This window comes from Tachypleus tridentatus, chromosome 8 (genome assembly GCF_004210375.1).
Source record: "Tachypleus tridentatus isolate NWPU-2018 chromosome 8, ASM421037v1, whole genome shotgun sequence".
Lineage (NCBI taxonomy): Eukaryota > Metazoa > Arthropoda > Merostomata > Xiphosura > Limulidae > Tachypleus > Tachypleus tridentatus.
The window spans coordinates 11,974,085-11,999,288 of NC_134832.1; the positions used below are offsets into that span (position 1 = coordinate 11,974,085).

General features: G+C 34.4%; 1 protein-coding gene across 4 annotated transcripts in view; it reads left to right on the plus strand.

Annotated features, from left to right (window-relative positions):
• The window catches only part of LOC143258529 (monocarboxylate transporter 10-like), a 77,653-nt gene that overhangs the window by 15,853 nt on the left and 36,596 nt on the right, over positions 1-25,204 (plus strand). For all 4 annotated transcript variants that reach the window (XR_013032340.1, XM_076517632.1, XM_076517634.1 and 1 more), the window contains 2 exons: positions 12,312-12,601; positions 14,243-14,604. Coding sequence is in view for 3 of the 4 variants with exons in the window: in XM_076517632.1 (XP_076373747.1) it covers positions 12,312-12,601; positions 14,243-14,604 (652 nt within the window). In the remaining variant the exon portion in view is untranslated. The remainder of the gene's footprint in view (positions 1-12,311; positions 12,602-14,242; positions 14,605-25,204) is intronic.

Below are 25,204 nucleotides of genomic sequence, written 5' to 3' on the forward strand. Positions count from 1 at the left end.
ATTCTAATAATATCATCACTTGTATATTTGAAATAATCAAAAATAGTAATAATTGGGAAGCCCTAATGTTGACCATTTGATTATTTTTTTAATTGATTTAATTTTCATTTTTCATGAACAGCTATTATCCATGATACTAATCAGTGTAGTTGATGCTTATAGGTAATTGAGTTAATCTCCCAGTTCTACATTGTTGCTATAATGATTAGTAGGTTAGTGTTGGTATTTTGATTGTTCATAAAAGCAAAGAGAATGGTTTTACTTTGGTGTTTCTACATTGATTTCTGAAAGACAGTTAGATAGTACTAGTCATACCATTATCATCAGATGAGATGTGATTATGCAATATGATTCTCTCATCATCATATTCATCCTGCTCTTCCTGCTGTGATATTTGAGTAACCAGTTCTCAAAACATTCTTTGATACAGGGTCTGATCCCATTGACATATTCAGTGTGCATCACAAGACCATTGCAGCTGTTGACAGACAAGGTACAAAATTTCATGTATGGTGCTTGTTCATCCCATACCTGGACACAATCATCAGACTTAGAATTTTCTTCCATTACTGTTTTATCAAAATATCTTTCTTTGATATACACCCACTTTCCTTATTTGCTTATGCACAAATTTATAATAATTAATCACTCTAGAATGTGTCCATTTCATATATTCCTGTGGACAATGCAGAACATATCCACTGGGTGGAGGGTAATACATCAGACCCATTGGGAGCTGTACTTCTTAACTGAACATCAGGAGGTTCAGAAAACAACCAGTCAGCTGTTGCTTAATTATACAAAATGCTATGATATTCAATAAGTGCTTGTTCCAGTCAATTCAGTCAGAGTTCACATATTCTTGAATCTTTGCACAACTCATCAGATTGAGAATCGTATCTTGGAGTGAATATCTTCACTACCATTTAACAAAACTTTGCATTCAGTTAGCTTCTTGATTTGTGTGATATTCATTGTTTAGCCAACACATTTTTGATGGATTATGATAATGTGTCATCTAGTAAATAAACTTTAACCTGTCTGCTGAAGTAATCTGTAACCAGCACTTACCAATGACCTCCCAGTTTTGAGTATAAGACCAGCTATATCTGTGGTGATTCACTTAAGGGGAGAACTTCAACTCTGCAATTTTCCTTGATCTTCCTTCAGGTAATGTATGGGGCATGATGCTTATAGTATAACTCAATATCATTACACAAATGCAGCTGTAAAACTGCAAATGTTTGCAATGATGTGTTCACATGTGTATTCATAACTGCTATAAAAATGTGAGATCTAGCAAAAAAAAAAAGGATATAAATTTGCTTGTTTGTGATTATTGTATCTTTTCTTGCTGTATGGTATAAAACATCAAAGATATTCCTGGGTCCTCACTGGTAATTTGTGGTGTTCATCTAAATGCAGAATTAACACTGCTTATACAGTTAATCTTTACTGCTGTTGCAAATACTTTATGATTACAGTGTGCTAGATATGAACATTCACTAAATGAGTATGATCTCACCGCTTTCAAGTTAATGTTTTGAGATTTCTGTGCTGCTAACCTGAGCTGTGTTGTACAATACAATTGTACTGTTGCAGTGTCATTATCCATTAAATATTGAATTTTATTACAAATTTAAGCAAAGTCCACTCAAATTGTGTATTACATATGTAGAAAGGCTGGTATGGGTAGAGAAAGCACTATGTATAGGAGTGAACAATGTTTCAACCTTCTTCGATCATCGTCAGGTTCACAAAGAAAGAAAGAGGTAACTGACTGGTAGTTGACCACATGTTTGAAGGCGGTTGTGTAATTGAGTGTAGGAATGTAGAGGGCATGCTTAGATGTTGGATATATTTATTAATATAGGTATAAAGAGGTTCCTTTGTATTAGGCTTGAGTTGTTGTATAAGTAAGGCTTCTTTAATTTTGCATTTGTTTATGTTTGTTTCTTTATTTAGTATTTGGGTGTTTTCTATGGTTATGTTGTGTTTATTTGATTTGCAGTATATTCAAACATCTGTTTGTATGTAATAGAAAAATGATATTCAATGTATTACCATACACTATTCACCTGCTATCCAAAGAAAGACCTTGACATTCTTTCCTTGCATTCATTACTAGAGACAATCAAACATCCTCAGAAAGTTATATTATCATATTATATGATGTGTGATTGTTGTTCAACCCAGTTGGTAATCTGATTCCAGGAATTCATCAGGAAATTCTTGAACAATTCACTCAATTCACTGCTCTTTCTTCAGTTCACATTCTTTGCACTACAGACAAGATGTCTGGTGCTTTGGATTCTGCATGTTTATTTTAAGATGTTATTCAGTGACAGTAATACTAACTACTCATCTTGGTAATTTCACTTCTGTCCACTCCTGTGTCAATGATCAATCTGGGTATAAGCTGAATAGCTACACAATATGGTTACAAAATTACTGTGGCACAACTGCAACATAATCATTGTTTGCAAAAATTGCAATTTGCTTTCAAGGCATAAAACAGTGTTTAGAAATGCTGTTGATCTCTTATAGAACAAAGACTTTGCACTTATCCCACAAAGATTTTGCACTTGTATCGAACCTCTAAAGAAACTCCCAACTTTAATGTGTACTGTGTCAGTTTGTGATACATTCAGCATCAGACTAATTTCTTCACCAATTCCATACATTTTGCTTCCCTTGATCACCTTGTGTTTAACCATACTCCTTTTATTATAAATTATGGAATTCTTGTGATATTCTTGTACCTTCATTTTTCATAGTTTTGATAAAAAAAGATTTAAGTTTCTTCTGATAATCAAACTGTATAATTCTGAGATGCACATTCTAGAGTCTATGACATCTTCTTTGGCAAGAATATTCCCCATCATTGTTAATCTAGTGTTCTGATTTTATCAGTATTAAAATAACCAAAGCCTACATACTACAGACATACAAAACCTATCAGAATTGTATTACTATTCTCCATAAATTCGCTTTTGTGTATCTTATTGATTACAATTTCTAATATACATGTTTCTGAAACATTCTGTATAGTTATCACATTTTCTTGAAACCACAACTGGAGTAACTCTGACAATGAGCAATGTTATCTCCATTGTACATAATGTGGTTTGATATATCATTCATTTTTTCATTTCAGACTTTGAGGATTTACTCTCTCTAGTTTCTAAAATTTCTGTTGAGACTTTCTTGTCTTTGGTAATATCTGACCAAATCTCTTCGCCCAACCTGCCTGTGCTTTTGGGTTTTTCTGTCTCTGACAAGGATCATGTAACACACACTTTTGTCATTTGATAACTCAGGTTTAGGTCCTTCTGTGGCTCAGTGGTATGTCTGCGGACTTACAATGCTAAAAACCGGGTTTTGATACCTGTGGGGTGGCAGAGCACAGATAGCTTATTGTGTAGCTTTGTGCTTAATTCAAAACAACAACTCAGGTTTGTGAGATTTGTTCTTTTATTACACCTGTTTCTGCTAGTTTTTGAACAAGCTTGCATGCACCTGAACTCATGAGATGCCCTCCTCACATTTCCTCCTTCATCTGATTTTTGCATTATTGCAAATTAGTTCAGTTTTTGCTTTGTGTAGACTCTCAACTACTATATCATCCCTGAGCTAAAGACACCTTTTCTGTAGCCTGTGATTGGAATTCTTCCACATTTCTAATGCTCCTATTCCTTTACATCTGTCCTCAAATTCCATTGCTTGAACCCAAATTAGAAAATACTGTCTTCATTTGACTTATTACCTGGCCAAAATGGAGTCAGTTATGCATCTCTTTGCTTATATTGTTACCATTTGTCAAAATGGTAGTACCATATACATGATAATGTTGACTAGGTTTCTGACAACTCCATTATTTACTAGTAGTACCTCAGTCTTTCATCTTTATCTTAACATTGGTGACAACTGATTCCCAGTCCATAGTTCTTCAAACTAATAGTTTTAACCTGAGATGCAACTACTGTAGTATTCAAGCTTGTAGGATGATCCTACACAACCTCTACTTGTTTAAGCTTGTTTCATTACCTGCAACCATAGACCTTTAACTTTTTTGCATCTGTTGCTGTATAAGTAGAAATAGTAATAGTATCTGATGGTTGTATGCTGTGATGGAATGTGAACATTCCCAAAATCAATGACCAATTTAATCACAATTGAAACAATTGCTCTTTCTCTTGTTCTTAGGGAGAGTGGGAGTTCTACATGGGCCATATTTGTAACACCTGGGAAACCCTTTTGTCACATATAGAACTGTGATCATGGTTTTAACTATTACTCTGTGTTGATATTATAGACTGTTTCAAGTTAATAAACTAATAGAGTTCTACAATGAATTTATTGAGGAAATTCATTACTGAACCTGTAAATACATTCATATTTTAAGAAAGCAAATTAGGAACTTTATATAACCTAATTGCTTTTCCTTAAAATCATAATTAATCCATATTATTGTTTATTTAAACCCTAAGATTATATTTATTTACTCTGAAACCTTGTGCAATTTAAGAAATCTGTTCAAAACTTTTTTATAAATTCTGCTATAAACCAAATGGAGCCATTGTACTAAACCTTTGAAAGATCTTATTAAAATATTGTCAGATTAATATTTCTGTATATAATCTGATTAATACTACTTAATTAATAGTCTAGTTTAAAAAGGTGACTTCTTCAAATTAATTTATATAACTGTATATAACCTTCAAACTTATTACAGCAAATTTTCAACATATGCAATTCAAGTTTTTTCCATCTATAGGTGTCAAATGTCAATAATATTTATAGAAAAAAACCTGAGCATTAGACATGCTTATTGCATTTTAACTTTTACATCAAACTACCAGTTTAAGAATAGGCTTATGTTTAAAAATAACAAAAAGAGAAACAAGTAAATATGCATCAATTACACTGCACAAAGTTTTTGCTTCTTGAACACAGTTGGGTGTTCCTTATAGATTTTTGGCTGCTGATCACGAAAATCACATCCAAATTTGCCCATCACATATCATTTCATCGAAATCTCCAGTTTTGTCATGTTTTTTCTTATATTTATGTCCAAAAATTTTTAGTTTCTGTAAGAGACGTATGAACAATGTTTTGTGCAGTCGGGGCATGTCCAGGCATGAAATCAGGCCAGGGTGGAAGTTGTTCTGTGGAAGTATGTAGCCTGGGCAGGTCGGAGCCAGCTTGACACTGTCTCATCAGGGTATAAAAGTGGCTTGCATACACAGATGCTGCTCATTGGATTAATATAGACCTTATAGTGTGTACATATTGTTTCAGAATATAGTATTGCCTCAGTAGCACTGTAACAAGCAAGTTACAGACATTTTACAGGATGATTGGTGTTGGTCAGTATGTCTCGTAACAGCGATAAATTCTGCTATATTTGTGGCAAGTATACGCTTGTTCATCAGAGACGCTCAGTGACTGCTCTTGTGAAGAAAGTATATCATCTGTACTTCAGCTGTAAAATTGGTGATCAAGATCAGGAATGGGTCCCTCACATTTGTTGTGCAACATGTGCTGTCTGTCTGAGAGCTTGACTCAGAGGCTCTTGAAAGACAATGCCGTTTGCTGTCCCGATGATATGGCGAGAACAGAAAGACCATGTGACGGACTGTTACTTCTGTTTGACTAATGTGTCTGGTTTCTCTGCTAAAAACAAGAAGTCATTGCTGAAGGCAGATTAGGGTATTCAACTGAGACCCATGCCACATGACGACAGTCGTTCAATTCCAAAACCACCAGAGGAATGGACCTTAGACGAACCAGATGAAGAAACTGCAATGCAGGGAACTGGCAGTGACATTGATCCGGATTTTGAACCGTGATCCTCAGGCGATCCACACCTCATAACACAGTTAGAATTAAATGATATGGTCAGAGATTTGGGCCTGTCAAAAGCAAAAGCCGACTTGCTGGGTTTGAGACTGCAGGAATGGTGTTTGCTGTCACCAGGTATGAAAATTTCTGTTTTTCGAAGCTGCCAAGATGATATAACAGTCCATGTGACGGACTGTTACTTCTGTTTGACTAATGTGTCTGGTTTCTCTGCTAAAAACAAGAAGTCATTGCTGAAGGCAGATTAGGGTATTCAACTGAGACCCATGCCACATGACGACAGTCGTTCAATTCCAAAACCACCAGAGGAATGGACCTTAGACGAACCAGATGAAGAAACTGCAATGCAGGGAACTGGCAGTGACATTGATCCGGATTTTGAACCGTGATCCTCAGGCGATCCACACCTCATAACACAGTTAGAATTAAATGATATGGTCAGAGATTTGGGCCTGTCAAAAGCAAAAGCCGACTTGCTGGGTTCGAGACTGCAGGACTGGTGTTTGCTGTCACCAGGTATGAAAATTTCTGTTTTTCGAAGCTGCCAAGATGATATAACAGTCCATGTGACGGACTGTTACTTCTGTTTGACTGATGTGTCTGGTTTCTCTGCTAAAAACAAGAAGTCATTGCTGAAGGCAGATTAGGGTATTCAACTGAGACCCATGCCACATGACGACAGTCGTTCAATTCCAAAACCACCAGAGGAATGGACCTTAGACGAACCAGATGAAGAAACTGCAATGCAGGGAACTGGCAGTGACATTGATCCGGATTTTGAACCGTGATCCTCAGGCAATCCACACCTCATAACACAGTTAGAATTAAATGATATGGTCAGAGATTTGGGCCTGTCAAAAGCAAAAGCCGACTTGCTGGGTTTGAGACTGCAGGAATGGTGTTTGCTGTCACCAGGTATGAAAATTTCTGTTTTTCGAAGCTGCCAAGATGATATAACAGTCCATGTGACGGACTGTTACTTCTGTTTGACTAATGTGTCTGGTTTCTCTGCTAAAAACAAGAAGTCATTGCTGAAGGCAGATTAGGGTATTCAACTGAGACCCATGCCACATGACGACAGTCGTTCAATTCCAAAACCACCAGAGGAATGGACCTTAGACGAACCAGATGAAGAAACTGCAATGCAGGGAACTGGCAGTGACATTGATCCGGATTTTGAACCGTGATCCTCAGGCGATCCACACCTCATAACACAGTTAGAATTAAATGATATGGTCAGAGATTTGGGCCTGTCAAAAGCAAAAGCCGACTTGCTGGGTTCAAGACTGCAGGAATGGTGTTTGCTGTCACCAGGTATGAAAATTTCTGTTTTTTGAAGCTGCCAAGATGATATAACCAAATTCTTTACGCAAGTTGACAGTCTCTATTTCTCTGTTGACATCGAAGGATTGTTCTCTGCTTTGTGTTGTGACCATGACCCGCAAGAGTGGCATCTCTTTATTGAATCATCAATGTTAAGCCTCAAAGCTGTTCTGTTACACAATGACAACGTTCACCCTTCAATACCTATTGTCTATGCAGCATACATGAAAGAAATCTACGAGAACATGGAAATGTTGCTGAAGCACATCCAGTACAGCAAGTACAACTGGAATATCTGTGTAGATCTGAAGGTCGTTGCTCTGTTACTGGGACTGCAGCTCGGCTATACAAAGTACTGTTGTTTCATCTGTGAATGGGACAGTTGTGCCACAAAGAGTCACATTATTCTAGACAGAGCTGACCACTCTGTGAAAAGTTAGTTCCAGAACAGAAAAGTGTGGTGCATGAACCGCTTGTCAACCCTCCAAAGACTTTTTTTTGCTTCCTCTTCACATAAAATTGGGACTTATGAAGAATTTCGTGAAAGAAATGAACAAAGAAGGTGAAGGTTTTTGTTATTTAAGACAGATGTTCCAAAGAATAACTGAGGCCAAAATCAAAGAGGGCATTTTTGTTGGGCCTTAGATCAGACATGTTATGAGTGACAAGCGGTTTGAAGATCTGTTAGTTGGGCCAGAAAAGATTGCCTGGAAAGCCTTTAAAGACGTTGTTAACAATTTTCTTGGCAATTACAGAGCCCCACATTACATTCAGCTGGTAGACAAACTTCTCAAAGCATACAAAACAATGAAGTGGAACATGTTACTCAAGATTCATTTTCTCCACTCACACTTGGACTTCTTCCCAGCAATTCTCGGTGCTGTCAGTGACGAACACGGTGAAAGGTTTCACTAGGACATTTCTACAATGGAAAAACAGTATCAGGGCAACTGGAATATGTCAGTGCTTGCTGACTACTGTTGGACACTGGAACGTGATACGCCGGTCATTGAATACAAATGAAAATCAGGAGCAAAACACTTTCAATAGTGTTGAACTTAATAGCATATTAGAAACATAAATGCAATTAAATACATTATTGCCGGTAAATAGTTAACTGTCTATTTCACAAAGTTCCTATGTGATGAAGCAAAACCAAAACTATATTTGTGCATACCCACCAGGTACCTGTCACAATCAGCAAAAACATTTCAGGAAGCAAAATTTTTGAAAAAAATTGTTGTGCAGTGCACTGGCATTGATAGTGACACTGTTTGGAAATATTGGTATTTGTGGTTCAAATGTTTATGGGTACTGGTAGCAGAAAGTAAATTCATATTTAAAGTATTAAATACGAATAAAAGTACCCAGCTTTGTATGGGTTATTAGGTTGATATATTCTAGATGAGTTATTAGATCAACCAAAGAACCCAAGCATAGCCAGATATTTTTGTAAATTTGTAATATAAGAAACCACTTGTTTACTCTGTTTTTTTTTATTAGTTTGCTTCATTAAAAAGATGCACATAACTGGGATAAGTAGTAATATGTCATATAAGTAAGATATGTAATAATACATATTCTAACTATCCAGCAATCAAAATATAGTCATTATTATTTGATTAATTAAAATTGTTTAGCTTTATTAATTAATGTCACAACTTATGAGAATAATTAACTAATCGAAATTAGAGTTGCCAGTTGTTATTATTATAGATTATTCCAAGTATTGAAGTAGTTGAAACATTGTCATCATACTTCTTTGTTGTTATGTACAAAGCTATACAAGGGACTGTGTGCTCTTCCCATCATGGGTATCAAAACCTTATAGAGGTATAATTTGTTTTTTTTTAGTCAACTGATCCCTTTACTAGGATTAGGTGTACTAGTTTTGAGCTCTCCTCTTCAGCATCACTTTGGGTTCTTGTATATTCCACTGAGACATAGGAGCACTTTCTCACCACATCCATACCCTTGGATTTTGTTTCGATTATTACATGAATGACTGGCCCCTCCTTGCCTTTTCTGAGGAGGCATCTTTCTCAGTCAAGTCAATTTTCTGCCATATAGCTACTTACGTGGGTTAGTCGGTCAACCTTCCAAGTCATTCCTCACTCCAACATCCTTTATCCATCTCGGACTCCTTTTTTTAAAATTTTTTACTCAGTTGAATTTGGCCATCTTCCATTCGTCTGTGATGTGTGAAGCATTTAGTCACCTTGGCTCTTACTTTTATTGTACTACCTGTTCAGGAAATTCCATATTTTTTGAAAACTCTCATACCTCTAGAACTTCTTTCCACTTTGGCCCAAGCTTTTTCTGTGTACCTTAAAAGGCCAGTGGAATATCTCTTCTAATCCTCTGTTCTCTCTTGTGATACTTGTACTTTCTGTCCTCAAAGACATGTTTTAGTGACTGGACCTTGTTCATACTATAGTTGGCCTTCCACTGCTTCCTCATTGTCTGGATCTCCATCTCTTCACTCATGCATCATCTTAATAGTTGGGGTACATCTCTGAGTGACTACATGGGCTCAAGGACTTGGTGTCATGTGGATAGTAATTTCTACACCAGTGTTCTGGAACTCTTGGCCACATATCAGGAATGCTCCTATTTCCTACCTTGATTTGTGGACCATTTAGTGATTTCCCAAAACATTTGTCACAGTTCCACTGTTGCTTGTTTTCTCCTCTTTATAACTTGGTTATTTGTCTGTGGATTGTCAGCTTCCACTGTAGCAGACTGTCTACTACCTTTCAAATTTTTGAATATGTTGCTTTTCCTCCACTGTTGTTTCAACCTTGTTCCAGTCTTTCCTCATTGTTCATACCCATCATCTGATTCCTTTGCATTACAGGAATCTCGATGTGGTTTTATATGCTCTAATCCAGGCCCCTTTTGGACCATTTACCACTTCCTCATTGTATTATCTTTCTCTTAAAACATATTTCTGTCTCCTCCTTGCTTGTGGTCGAAGCAGGTTTGATCTGTATGTGTTGTATGCATTTGGTACTTTGTTTCATAGATCTTTCTTGATATTGCTCTTTCTTGATTTCATGTTTCTTTCTAAGACTTGAGCAGTTCAGGAAGGCAATCATTTCTTTTCTCTTATGTCTCTTCTGTTCATCTTGGCTCTCTCTGTTTGGGTTCTCACAATTGTTTATTCTTGTCATTGGACTGCTTCTCTTCCAAAGATCTCTCATTCTCTTCACTTACTAGATGGATTTTTCAGTTTATCCAGATTATATATTTTTCCTTGGTTGAATATGTTCATGAGCTGTTTTATGTCTCAGCACATCAGATTGCCACTTGACTTGCTCTTTGTCATTACACTTCTGTCTATCCCTTAGATGAGATTTTCTGTGCTGCAATGTGAAATACACCTGACTCTCTTGTCTTCTATTACCTCTACCATCTGGTAGTTTCATTTTTCTCAGGATATCACTTACAATCAGTTACCATTGCTCAGTTTATTCACCATCTGATGGGTAAGAGTTTCTTTTACTTCCTTACCTGTTTTTATTATGTGATTTGCTTGTTTGAACCCATTTAGTGCCTGGTGTTGCATTGTAAGGTATGCTCATGTCCCCTAAATTTGCATTGATTTAGGGAAAACAGAAAGCATTAAATTCATCATCCTTGGCACTCCTTCAGTATCTCTTCAATACAAATTCTTCCCTTCCTAATCATTGAATGGTGCAAAGGAGACCCTTGCAACTTATCAGTTCCTAGTTTCTTAGGTGGCTAACTTGGAGAGTTCCTCATAAGTTGTGCAGTCCCTTTTGGAAAGAGTTCCAGAGTAAGTAGAGCAGAGGTATTCATGTCAGTGTGTAGTGCATAATGTGCCATTTTTCCATTGATTTGGCCAACTGGATGGAGCACAGAACTTGTTTCTTATGACAGGATGGGACTATCATCCCTGTTTCTGTACTGTTTGATGAATGTATGATACAGTGAAACACTTACCAAACTGTATAATATGACATTGCTTTAATTTCACCATACCTCTTGTTCAACAAACTGACTGAGTGCAAATGCTTCAATGGTCATGCACTTTTCTGCTCATCCTGGCAACACACTGCCTTCTTTTCCTTTTTCACTTCCATCTGGGATAAGAGTGTATACTCTGCTTTAGCTTGATGCAGTCTTCCACAAGTGTTGCTTTTCTAGTAAGCTTTCACTGGAGGCTGTTACACTCCATGGTGTTTTGCTTTTGATCACATTTTCTGAAAGGATCTTGCTTAGGTCTTCACAATTGTGAAGTCAGCTTTTTTATCACATCAGTGCGAGATTATAGCTATTTTGTACTGAGAGGTAAGAATGTCTTTTACAATTTAACAGTTTCCTTAACCCATAAAGGTGTTTTCAATAGATACTTACCTCTTTGCACTCTTTCTCATCTATCACTGTGATAGTGTACATTATTCTTGCCTCATCTGAGAATGAACTTAAAGTTGTTCTGCATGTGCTTATAGGGATCTACTATGCATGGAGAATGTAGCACCCTGCTATTGGTGGAGGAATGTTAAAATGTGTTTGAGATTGGAGATAGCTCAAGGCTAATGCCAACAGCATGCACACAATCTCAAAGTCAAACACATGGGGAACAATTATTATGTGCAGAGAGATAAGTATCTACTGGAAATACATTTTTAGATAAGGAAAGTGTTTGAGTAAAGAAAATTCATGGCAATTGATGATTTAAGGAGTTAAGATAATCTATCAAAGAACGTTCAGATAACTTTTTATAAATTAACCATCAACAAGGTTTAATTTATACACTTGTGTCTTGTTTTACCATGATAATATTTAGTCTGATTATAAAATAGTAATTTTAAAACTAGTGCTTTTGGCAGATGTACCTGTCATTAATTACCTTTATGAAGACAGGTTCATCTGTTGAAAAAAACTAATGCTTGTTGTTTTTGTCAGTTGTTAACCTTTTTAGTCACTTTTCTTTTTGCAGTATCATGAAAAGAGCTATTCATTTTTCCTACAGTTTTTATATTGTTTTTGTTGTAGAGATGTGAACTGTAAATTTAGTTGTGTACAAAGCTAAGTGTTATTACCATTATTGTTGTAAGCAGGACAGTGATTAATGACTTCAGGTGCACCTTGTATCTTAGATTCAATATGGAAAAATCTATTGCCAATGGTGAACACTGGCATAATGATGAGCCACAAAACTTTGAAAAAAGCTTCCAAAGGAAGAGTTTTCATCAAGCTCAAGATTGTGCTAAGGAAAAACAAGATGTCTATTCTTTCCCAGAAGGAGGATGGGGATGGGTGGTCTGTCTCGACTCTTTTTTGACAAATGGAATTATATTTGGAGTGATGAACTGCTTCGGAGTTATTTTTGTAACACTGAAAGACCGATTTGAAGCTACTCATAGTGATGATGCTGCATTTTTGACTTGTAAGTTTACTTAATTTTATACATAGAAATTAGTGACAAATTTGAAGAAACATAAGAGTAACGTCAGTAGGTGTAAAGATATGTTCACTAGATGTTCAGTTTTATCATTTTTCTGATATGTTGGTGAAACATAAAAATACATGTTTTAAAAACATATTTAGGGTTATAAAATTGCAGAAAAATCCCAAAATCAATGAAATAATGATTACAATAATTTACAAAAGACATATCATGTGTAACTTATGCCATTTTTGCCAATTTAAAGAATGATACAGCATTTACAATACATGTTTTGTAACTGTTAAAAATTTTTATGTGCATATCGAGTTTATTTTTTGCTGTTGTACACTTGAATGTGTAAAAGAAATATAGCAAAGTTTTTTTTTCAGATAACAACTTTTTGTCTTCACAGATTGGGCAAAGACCAAAAATACATAATTGTTTTATTCATTGTTTAACTGAAACCTTAAGAATTATGTTATAGTGTAGACTTGCTAATATATATTTATCAATACTATACATTTCCTGAAAGATATTCATATGAAATGCTCAGTTTAAAAGTGAAATAAAGTATGATATAGGGCATTAAAGTTAGTGTGTATAAAATAATATGTAGGTTAAAGGGTACTGTTTGGACTAATTTTTCTTTCCAACCTATTTGTTCTTATATTAACTATTAGTTGGGATATAGAATTAAAAATTTCTTAGTGATTGGTATTAGAATAAAACAACCACTTTGTGCATCAATACAAATATTGAGAATATATTTAATAAGTTATTAACATGTTTTCAAAAGAGAGAAAAAAAAATTTATAATGGTGAAAAATGTTGAATAACTTGGTAACATGATAATAATCTCTAATTATACACTACAAGTTTCAGTAATGCAAGGTGCAATATTTGAAATAAAAAAACTACATCTTGAAGATTTTCTTATTGCTAAAGTTCCCTTACATTAAAGATAGGAATATGTTTATATTATTATAAGTTTTTGAAAAACTTAATGATTTGTTAGTTGATTCCAAATCATAGTGTAATTGATTTGTCTGTATTTGATTTTATAAAAATAAACCTTACCAAAATTTCTCATTCCTGATATACTGGAGTTTAAAAACATTAGTTGTTTTGTACCTAATTGCTTTACTTTATACTTCTTCTGTATCCTCATACAGCCATATCCAGAAATAACACTATACCAATGTACACTACATTATCGAAAAGTAATAACATTAACATGCATGGCAAAAAGTAATAAATAACATTATGATATCTGAAGTTAATGTTATTAAGAGTTCTTTGGGTCAGGTATGGTTTAGTGGTTAGAATTGGTGGTATAAGTCTTGATATGCTGCTGAGTTTGCTAAGTACTTTCAGATGTATGGGGTGTTCTAACTGTGACAGTAAATCTCACTATGCAGTTAAGAATAGCCTATTAGACAGCAGGTGATGATGAATCATTGTTCTCACTTTGGTTAGGAATTTCAAGTTAGGGATTATGATGTGTCTAAACCTTATAGGGCATCAGAAATAGAGTTGGGATCTTGTAATCAGTTAATTTTTGTTTATTAAATTATCATGTTAAAGTAACCAATTATTCTGCAAGAATTAGTGAATATTTATATAATTTTTTTTTTATTCCAGCATGGGTAGGATCAGTATCCATTGGAATGACTTTTCTCCTGTCTCCAATAGCTAGTATCCTTATAGATAAAGTAGGCATTCGGAGGACAGCATTTCTTGGTGGCTTTCTGTCTTCACTTGGAATGTTTCTTAGTTCCTTGATTAACCACTTGGAAGTGTTATATCTTACATATGGGGTGGTGCTAGGCTGTGGTGCATCATTAGCATACACACCATCTTTAGTGATTCTTGGACACTACTTCAAACAACGATTAGGTTTGGTGAATGGCCTGGTTACAGCAGGAAGTTCTGTTTTTACTACCGTTCTTCCACTTCTTTTAAAATACTTGTTAGATGCTGTGGGTCTTATGACAACCATGCAGGTTAGTATCAGAATATTAAGTTTTAATTAACTAAATTTTTACAAGTATCTCTCACTATTATATTAATGAATTGTTGTTATTTTTAATTGATCAGTCAAATTATTGATTTTTAATTAATAGTTTTGTGTTTATCTTACCAAATCTAAAGCACCCTTGTTAATTCTTATAATAGATCATCATTTAAATCTACTATTTTAATTTATTGTTGCAAAATAAAAATTATACAGACATGAAGTGACATAAATTACATAAGCTGATGAAGGTAATAAGCTTATTAGGTCCTTGTTAGATGTGATAAAAAATTACACTCAGGTGCAGATGTTTTAAGTTTTTATGCAATTTTTTGTTTGGTAGTCTGTTATGAATTTCAAATTAGAGGTGTAAAAGCAAAACAAACAAACAAAAAAAAACAGCATTTCAAAACACACTTATCACCTCTCACATTTTTGCTTTATCTCAATCAAATTTTCTCGTCTTTGCCCATCTGACTAAGCACTGATATCAATTCTGCCTCACTTGCTCCAGTATTTATATTCTACTATATTGCTCAGAGCAGTTTTAATTTTATAACTCTTCATCTATGGCAGTATGTCCTCTATATCTAATCTGTACATAATCTCCCTGTTATTCTTTTTTATTCATTTTTTATTGACAAAATAATTACAAAGACAAATTAACATGCTTATTGCAAGTTTTTCTTCAGTATTATTACTATATTTGCAATGTTTTCTTTTGTATTATTTTTGATACTTCTTGTGGGGCTTGAAATTACTGTTTATTTTCTTAATTTTACAGAAACAAAATAATTTTTTTGGAAACATTTTTTTAATACAAACACTCACTCATGTCTTAAACATGGATTTGGCTGATGTCCCTTCTCTATCACCTATAAGTCTAACTTTGGGTGGGATGCACTTTTTGTGGAGGACAGATAATTTCTTATATGCAGAGATATAGTCATATATGTGGTTTAATGTTTTTTCTCATCTTGGTTCTGAGACTGAGTTGTTTGAGATCAAGGGCAGACTAATGAGACTTTAGACTACTTTTCAAGCACCTTTCTTTGCTCAGTAAAACTGCTATGCCTTGTGTATCATGTCTTAAGTATTTCTCCTGTGGCTTATGGATCATCACCTTTTTTATTGGGAGCAACTAGTTCATGTGATTATGTGGTCCTTCCACCTTTGCCAATATTGTTGTCTTCCTCATTTATTGCATCAGCATGCTTTGGCTATCCATCACCTGGAGTACCCTGATGTGAACTCTCAGAGGTTAGACTCTCTATTTTCTACTTGAGGCTTTATATGAGATGCCATTATTCATCTTACTTCATTTTAGTTTTGTAGAATTCATCTGCCACTTACAACAGTTTTATATTTATCATCTTTGCAACTGTTGTTTGAGTTCCTCTGCTCAAATTTCAAGGATCTTACTTACTTATTGGCCTCCAGTTTGGTCTGGTTATTGGCTTCTGCTCACTCCTTAGTATTTTGGTTGGTTTGTTGCTGGTATATTTTGGAGAGAGATGCTTTACTGAAAAGAATTTGGCTTCCTGCATTGGACTTTAGAATTGGGCTATGATCCAGGGTCTCATTGTTGAGAAGAAAGGTGTATTGTTTCATTTGAACAATTCTAGGTCTTTCTGTGTTTGACCAGTGGTCTAGTATGCAATTCCTAATACAGTTCTGCAACAGCTTTTCATAGAGATTTGGAAAAATTCACTTTTTCACTAAAAGCTCTCAAACATCTTGTAATCACACATTAAGTACAGTCATTTTGGGAATAAGTAAAGATTGTTTTACACTTTTACAGAGAATAGAGTTTAACTCTGTATAACATTTTTTTGTAAAACCTTCTGTTATTCTTCAGTACTTCCTATTTACTCTAAAAGAAATCAGTGCATGAAAGAATAATGCAGATTAAATAGGAGGGAAATAGTGTTGATGTTATAACCACAGAATATCTTTCTTCTTATTACTGTGTTTTCCTGTGGTTCTTTGAAGCTTTGTTATATTGAGTTTAAAGCTTCATGTATAAGAATATGGCATTTTCTTTGAGCCAAAGGATTTATGAACAAAGGGAAGGGTTAGTTGGAGAGTGTGAACAACTATGAAAGAGAGTTGCCACATCCTGAAGAAACCCTCTTCTGGATGTAGGACATTGCTGTAAGTGTCCATAATTTCGTTCTTGTTACAGCCATAGACTGGTAAAGAGAACTGTAGTATATAGAACACCCAAAATGGCTGATCAGATTCCCCATGCATGAATTGATTTCATTGCACAATTTGAGCATGTGACTGAGTGTCATCACTGTGATGTGAAGTCTGATATGTGTGAGACTGAATTAGGTGTTCTTAACATGGTTTCCAGGCATTTGCAATCAGAGTAACACAACCTCACATGGGGTCAAGGTCACCCACAACCAAATGATAGAGACCAGAAGTACCATTGTTAAAGAATGTCAGTCAGCCTGAGCTTTTTCATTAAGTTTAGGCTTTGCCAAGGACAAACCAACAGCCAACACAGCTCCAATGTCTTATGGTGAATAAGAATTCTTCCTTGACACATTTATGATTTTTAAGACTTTTCATCAGTGATGCCTCTGCTTGTATATTGTTTTTGAGAGAGAGTCAAAGTATCTGCTTTGGTTATAGGCAGTTTGGTTTCTTTAAAGTAAACTCTCCATACCTTGTCATGCAGCTCAATTGTGCATCAGGTGTAGGAGGGTTAAAAGTAAATGGTGGCTACTTTGGCTCCAGGAAAATAACAGAGTCCAAATCAGGGCTGGCCCTGTACTTTGGAGGGTGAAATTGATAATTTGCACCAAAATATTTGGTAGTATATCCAATTTTCTCTGAACTTGCTGGTACTTTTATGTCCATAAAAAATACAGAGGCAAAAAATACAGTTCCTGGTTGATACAGGAGCTGCTAGGACACTGTTTGATTTTGCTACTCTTCAAGTGAAGCTATTACTGTGGTTATTTGACACTGACGTTTTTTTGGTGAAAAGTGATGAACTAGACATAACTGGAGAGTCTTATTTCTGATCATATCTAGACAGTTTCAGTCACAGAACAATGGTAGTCATCTCTGATGTTGGTTCTGGCACTGGTATCCTAGGTATGGACATACTTTAGGAATTGCTAGTCAGTTTTGCCTGGTGCAATAGGTGAATTGCATTTCTGTGGGAAAATCATCCAGTGCTGACCATAGTAGATCATACAAATGTACATTATAGAAGAAAACACACTACCTCTGTGTACACAGTTAAAACTATGTAACACAAATTTTGTTCCTTGATAGTATGTGGTATTTCTTAATTGCTTATGTTATAAAAGTACAAAAAATGGCCATTATTTCCTTCGAACTTTGCTTTTGTGACCTGGGTAATGAAATTTATAAATTAACCTATTTTCTATGTAAAAACAAGCAAATTTGCACATTTTCCTTTACATAAATTCTGAATAAAACAACATATGAATCAAGATTTACATGTATTTATACTAAAGTTATACAAAAACATTTAGAAGTAAGTAGTTTTCAAGATTTGCAACTGTAATGTAAATGACTTTCACTTATCAGCTTCCAGATATAATGTTTTCATTATACACTCCTTGGTAGTGGCATTCAAAGTCCAGTATATCTTGGTGGAAGTGCTTACCTTGCTCCTCTCAGTATGCTCCCATGTTCTCCTTGAATTTATTAAGATCAGCATCAAGGATATGGAGTTTCAGGGATATCCTGCAGCCCATTTAGCTGTAGTTCTTTACCAGAGCCTCAACCAGTTCCACATAATTTTCAGCCTTGTAATTGCCTAAGAAGCCCTGAACCACTGTGACAAAGCTGCCCCAAGCTTTTTTTTTTTCCTTCCTACTGAGCTTCTTGGGGAATTCTGTGCACTACAGGATCTTCTTTATTTGTAGTCTAACAAAGACACCAGCTTTGACCTTTACCTCAGACAGCTTAGGGAAGAAGTCTCAAAGGTACTTGAAGGCTGCAGACTCCTTATCAAGAGCTGTGACATATTGTTTCATAAGACCCAATTTTATGTGCAGTGGTGGGAACAACACCTTCTGGGGGGTCCACTAGTGGGTCATACTTGACATTGTGCCTCCCCCTGTTGTAGTGCTCTCTCTTCCCCTCTGTAGCATCCTGCAAAAGAGCAAAATAAAATTATTATGAAGAATAAATTTATTTCATCCACAACTAATGTATAAGAGACTCATGCAAAATATTTTATATGTGATATTTTTTCTATACTTTTGGAAATTAGAATAAAATAAATTAAAATATATTTAAATTTTAAAAGGTCTAAAATTTGTATAATATAAAATCTTACTATTCAAGCAAGCAAAAATTGTCTGTCTTAGTTTCTAGAGCTTTTTGTAGTGCTCGCAGATAAAATGAGGTGCCCAAGGTTTGTCTTGATCCCTTGCAGGTATGCTGAAATATGCCTTGTAGGCTTCACACATTTTAGCAGATGCTCTCATAGAGTACTTTTTTGCTCTTTTCTTAGTAAATTGCTCACCTACACAACAGAATGCATCTGGAAAATGCTTGCAGCTTCTTAATGCCATCTCTGATAAAATCAGATAGGTCTGTGTGTTCACTTAGGCAGCTAGAACTAAACTGAAGCAGTGATTGGGTGAGCCCTTGTATATATTTTACTATGGAAAGTTCTAGAAAATTCTAAAAGGTTCTTAAAAATTCTCATAAGTTCTACAACGTTCTAGAAAGTTCTTGTAAGCTCGAGAAAATTCTTGTAAGTTCAAAAAAAATTCACTATCAGCTACTCAGTGCTGAATCTACCTGTAATGTTTTGGAAAATGGGTAAATTTGAAAATTTCCTTATCCAGGTCACAAAAGCAAAGTTTGAAGAGAAAAATAGGTCTTTTCCATTTACTTTAAGCATAAACAATTTGGAAATAACACTTTCTGCCCAAGAACAAGAAAATGCAAACATTCTGTTATGTAGTATAATGTAGTTTACTGCAAATGAGGTCTGATGCATTGGCTCCTTATCATGTCACAATATAGCAAGTGTAGGTAATGTACTATTTCCTGTCCTGAAAACATTTAGCAATAGTTCAAACAGTGTTGTTCTACTTTTATAGGCTTTTAGCTATCTAGCTTTCCAATGGAATGGTTGTCAGCATGTTAAGCAAAATGGAGATAATACCAAAATTTGTGACCAACTTCTTAAAGATATCTGCACCATTATTTTCTCCAATTAAAGCTGATGCAAAATGTAGATGGACTATGAAGTGTGATCATGCATTCTTGTCACTAAAGTACTCTTTAATTGAGACTTCAGTGTTGTTATAATTTTGTTGGATACTGATATCAACAATATTGAAATAATGCTAGTGTTATCCCAGTTGAAGGATGGAGTTGAACATGTAACTGTATATATTACTTTTATACCAATGGTTCTTAAGCACATAAACTGCATGATGAATGAATAACTTTTTGTAATTATGGGTTTTTTTCAGTCATTACCAAAGCATACATTTTGATGATAATTGTATCATCAATTGTATGATACAAGCATTGTATAATGGTTTGTGACTAAAAATCCAGAAAGGATGATTATGATTGCATGTTGGATCACAGTATTACAAGAGTGTGAATTTATTGTACTGCATCATCCTGTTTATGGATTGTCTTTTCAAATGGTGAGACTATAGCACTTTTTGAATGTCTTGGGTATGGACGTTAAAGCTGTTTTTATCAGAGTGACATCACTTATACTGTAATATGTTTTTCTAGTGGTTGGATAATAGTGAATGTTTCACAAGCTCCAAGAAGAGCAACTTGAGGAACCAAATCTCATGAAAACTTTGTTCTGCAGCAATGTGAAATGTGGCAACCACAAATTGAGGAACATAGCATGGATGTATGAAACCTATTTGTATGAGAAACTATGAGTGCATAAAGGATTGCTGTACCACTGTTATCAACTACAAAGATGTAGTTGTAAACTACTTTATAGATAGAGATTCCTATTGATATATCATATGGTTTGCCCCATAGTAGTAGTTGTATGGAAGGATATATGGCGTGGTTAAGATTATACACTGTTTGATTCCCACAAGTTTTCATATCAACAGTGAGGAAAAGTTTTCATGCAGCAGAAGATTAATGTTCTGGCATGGAGACTGGGTGTGCAGCAGCATAAAAGCAACTTGGATTAAGCTAGACAGGTCCCCATCTTGCCTTCTAACATATTAGTCAATTTAAGAGTTTCAATTGCATGACACACAAACACATGAAGCATGTTAACAAGCTGTGAATGTACATTACTGACAAATCTCTTGTACATTGACTAGACCAGGAATCAGAGGTTGAGACTGACAAATTAGTAGGTCATGAGGTATGTGTTGTTTTGTATCATCTTGACTCAGTTGATGAGGAGGAAGATGTTGAATATACTTTTCTAGAAGTGGTACAAGATAGCTTTGATGGTCAGATGAGATGTTGATAATGACTCTCTGATGACAACAGGTAGAATTGTCTACCAGATCCTGAGTTAGTGCAGTCATTTCATTGTTGGATTAATGACTAAATAATTGTAATTTTCTGTTACAAATATTTCTTTTTCCTTGTCCTACTGTTTTTACCATTAAGTATGAATTATGTGCATCAACACTATCAATTCTCTTAACAGATACCCTTTTATTCTTATTTATTCAAGAGAAAACAATTACAGGGATCTTAACCTCTCCTTGTATTACAATCCCTTCATCCCAGGCATTCTAATAGCCTTCCTCCAAACCCTTTTCAATAATTCAGTGCCCTTCTTAAGGTAAAGAGCCCAATACAATATGATACTCTAACTGTGGCCTAACTAGTAACTTATCTAATGAAATTATAACCTTTTTTAAACTTTAATTCAATATTTCTGTAGATGCAACCTAAAATCCTATTTGCTTTACCAGTAGCAACAACACACTACTTGGATAGGTTAAGAGCTGATCAACTATTCCACCAATTACTCTATTACTGTTATTTCCTTGCATATTATATATATAATTCAAATTATAATAATCCACATGTATTATCTTGTAATTATGATAATTAAAACCCATCTGTCATTTATTTGCCCAACTTATTAAGCGATCTAAATCCTTTTATAAGACAGCAACAGCAGCATCCTCACAGCCAGCAACATTCAAGACCTTAATATTAAGGAAGTTTGACACTGATCAATTTCCAAAGACACTGAATAAGCAGTGTATATTTATGTGAGCATGAAAATTCTGCTAAGACTACAAATCAAGGCCAGCATTCAAGATGTAAGTTTAAAAGAAAGAAGAAAGAAAACTTCAGTGAATTTAGAAAATTCTTTTATATTAATTGTATAAAGATAAGCTATTTTATTGTTAGAAATTGCCAAAACATAAATAACATTATTTGCTTAGATTCTGAAGAAAGATTGTTAAATAAAAAAATATGGTCATCATCACTTAATGCTTCTCCCTTTAATGTGAAGTTATGAGAAAAGTGCCAAGGAAAAGGTGTTATGTAGCTTATTTAAGACCCACATTCACCAAAAACAGGTCAAAATTTAGGGGAGGAAATATCAGAACTGAAAAGTGAATTGGAGTGGCCAGATTATGCAACTTTAATCCAATAATATATTCTGAGAAAGGTTCTTTTCTCATTAAAAAAAAATATACTCATAAGTGAAATCTGTAAAATGTCTTACCAGAAATATCAATATAGAAAGAAAGAAGACTGCTCGGCCTGTGGTGCTTGTGAATGCTGCTCACCCTTGGATTCATGCTTGAATAAAGCAAATCATATTAATTGGAAGTAAAAACATGATGCTGAAAGTGGAGAAACAAGAGTAATGAGAAGGATAAGTGCCCTGAGAGGTCAAAATTGAATTAGATTAGAAGAAAACAAGGTGTATGGTATTGATTCTAGAGAAGGTGGAAACACTGAAGCCTCTAAACTCATTACTGCTATATAAAGCTGTATTGTTTTTCATACTTCATGGATTTCAAATCTGAAAAAAATATTCTGAATAGTAGTCATGTAGTTTATTTTGACCAGTCAGCACCTTCTGGGATATAATATATAAAAATTTGTATAATGTCTAGAGGGGTCAGTTTATCATGAACAGGGGTCTTAAAACACAAGAAATTTAATAAAAGTTTAGCAACTATGGGCAAACTGAAATAACTTTCAGTCATTTAGAAGTTTATTTTTCTTGTCCCATTTTGCTTGAACTAGAAAATGGTAATAAATAAATCAATTAAGAACAAAGATAACCAGGAAATAAAACCTTTACTGTTCTTAAGGCTATAGGACTGAAATAATTAATTGAAAATAAACACTAGACTGGGAGATAGAGTTACATGATAATGTGACTAATTTCAGTCAAGGAAAAAATATTCAATCTACAAGTTGAAGTGGCAGTAACTGTTTTTACAGATGAAAAACATATTTTTTAGAATACAAAAAGAGCCTTATTTATTTAATTTTATATTTATTGATTATAGCAGGAAATCTGTAGCCATTAAATTTGAGTTTTTCAGTTAATATTTTTACAAGGAATTAAAATATTAAGATTTAGTACAAACAAGCTTAAATATTTTCTGTTGTGAGATAAATGTATTTTTGATTAAGGTATTATTGATTATGCTGTTAAGAGAAGAATGATCGCATATATATATGGAATTTTAAGTCATTTCTGTTATCATAAGTGTTTAAGTTCAAATTCCCATTCACAAACAAGATAGTTAGGTTAAGAAAATGACAGGAAGTTGTCATTTTGTTGGTCATTTCAACTTCAGTTTTCACAAGGTTGTTTTGTGCATATCTTTGTAGAAGTATGTAAGAAGTAGTATATTTTACTGTGTGTGTGTGATGAATATTTCAAGACCTTAAAATTGCTGTATTTTGGTAAAATAAAAATGGTACAGATGTGACACTTGGAATATATTTTATGAATTATCTACGTTATAAAAATATATATTTTGGTAGTGGTGTATGATTATTTAGATAATCCAGTCAAAAGTTATTGCAAAATGTTGTTTATGGGTTAAGCGGGGATTGGTGTTGAAACAGATAGGTAAGGGATTATTTAGAAAAGAGAGACTTAAAATTAATTGGGTAGCCATGCTGTTTTGAAGCATTGGTCTTTTATCCATGTAATTGTTTTATTTTCTCATGATCATTGAATTCACTCCATCCAATTACATGCACAAAAAGACTTTCTAAAAGTATAATTTTATTTTCTTACACAAACTATGGAAAGTTAGTGGCTCAAATCATAATAACAGTTTGTTTGAATGCATTAAGATGAAGCTTCTGCAAAGAAAAGTAAAATGATTTTTAAACTACTGTGGTAATCTTAAGCATTTGAAAAAAAGTGCTTTATCAATGATAGCTAGTGAATTAAAGCATTAACTTGGATGGCAGAGCACTTTCTTGGTATTTAAGAGGTCTCTGATTTGTCAAAAATGGAATTTCACAGAAAAATGACATCTCATAAGCCTGAGATAAGACTTCAAATTGTGTTTTATTTCTGAAAGAGAAAGATTATGGTATCTTGAATTTAAAAAAAAATGTCTTAATACTTGTAGTTAACTTTCACCGCCACATTTATTGATAAACATTCTCCTAGTACCATGTTTATATTTATATACAGTTTTATTTGCACATTTTAGTATTTCATTACTTATCTTAATTTGTTTGTCTTAGAAAGTGTAAAGGAGAATGTTCTTTCTTTATCATGCATAAAATTTCAATTTCTCATGGGAGTGCTGTGTAGATTGTAGATAGGGGAAGCATATATGTGCAAATGGTATTGAAAGCGGTAATGGATTAATCTTATATCTCACTTTATAGAGCATTTTCCTTGTGCAAGAGCAGTTTGGGCTGAATCCTGTTCAAAATTGATATAAAAATTGAATTAATTAAATCCATTCTATGGTGAATAGCACATAGGAGCTATAGCTGTAGCCTGGTTTTAATGGCACAAGCTGATGATAACAGTGACAAAAATACCTCTAGACAGGATGCCACTGGTACATACTAAACAAATAGACTGAAATATGTGAGGTAAAATGTCTTGTTCAAAGACATAACATATTATGAGCAATCCTCAGAACTGCAGCCTTCTGATTACAAGTTCAAAATACTAGTACTTGGCCTTGTTTCTGCCTTAAATATTCAATTGCTAAACATGGAAGAGGGGCTTAGAAAATTTTAAAACATGTACATTATCTCCTTTCACATGTACAGCTATTCTTGTTCCATGCTACCCTCTATGTTCAAAAAGCTTTTGCATACCACAAACCTTGAACTCCCACATACCCTATGACCAATATGGTTCAATTCCTTCTCACTTGAAAATTATCATGTGACAAGTTCTACACCAATAGGAATGTGACACACCATCATGAGATGTGTAACTCTCTATTCACTTCTGCCAAGCTGTCATTTATCATTGTGTTAGATGCAGAAGTTTTTCAACTGTGCTCATTTCATGTTTTTTGTTTGGTAAAGTCATGATTTACTAATTTATCCACTTGCTACAGTAAATTTTTTCTGTAGTAGTTTGCTGCATTAACTTACTTTTTACTGAA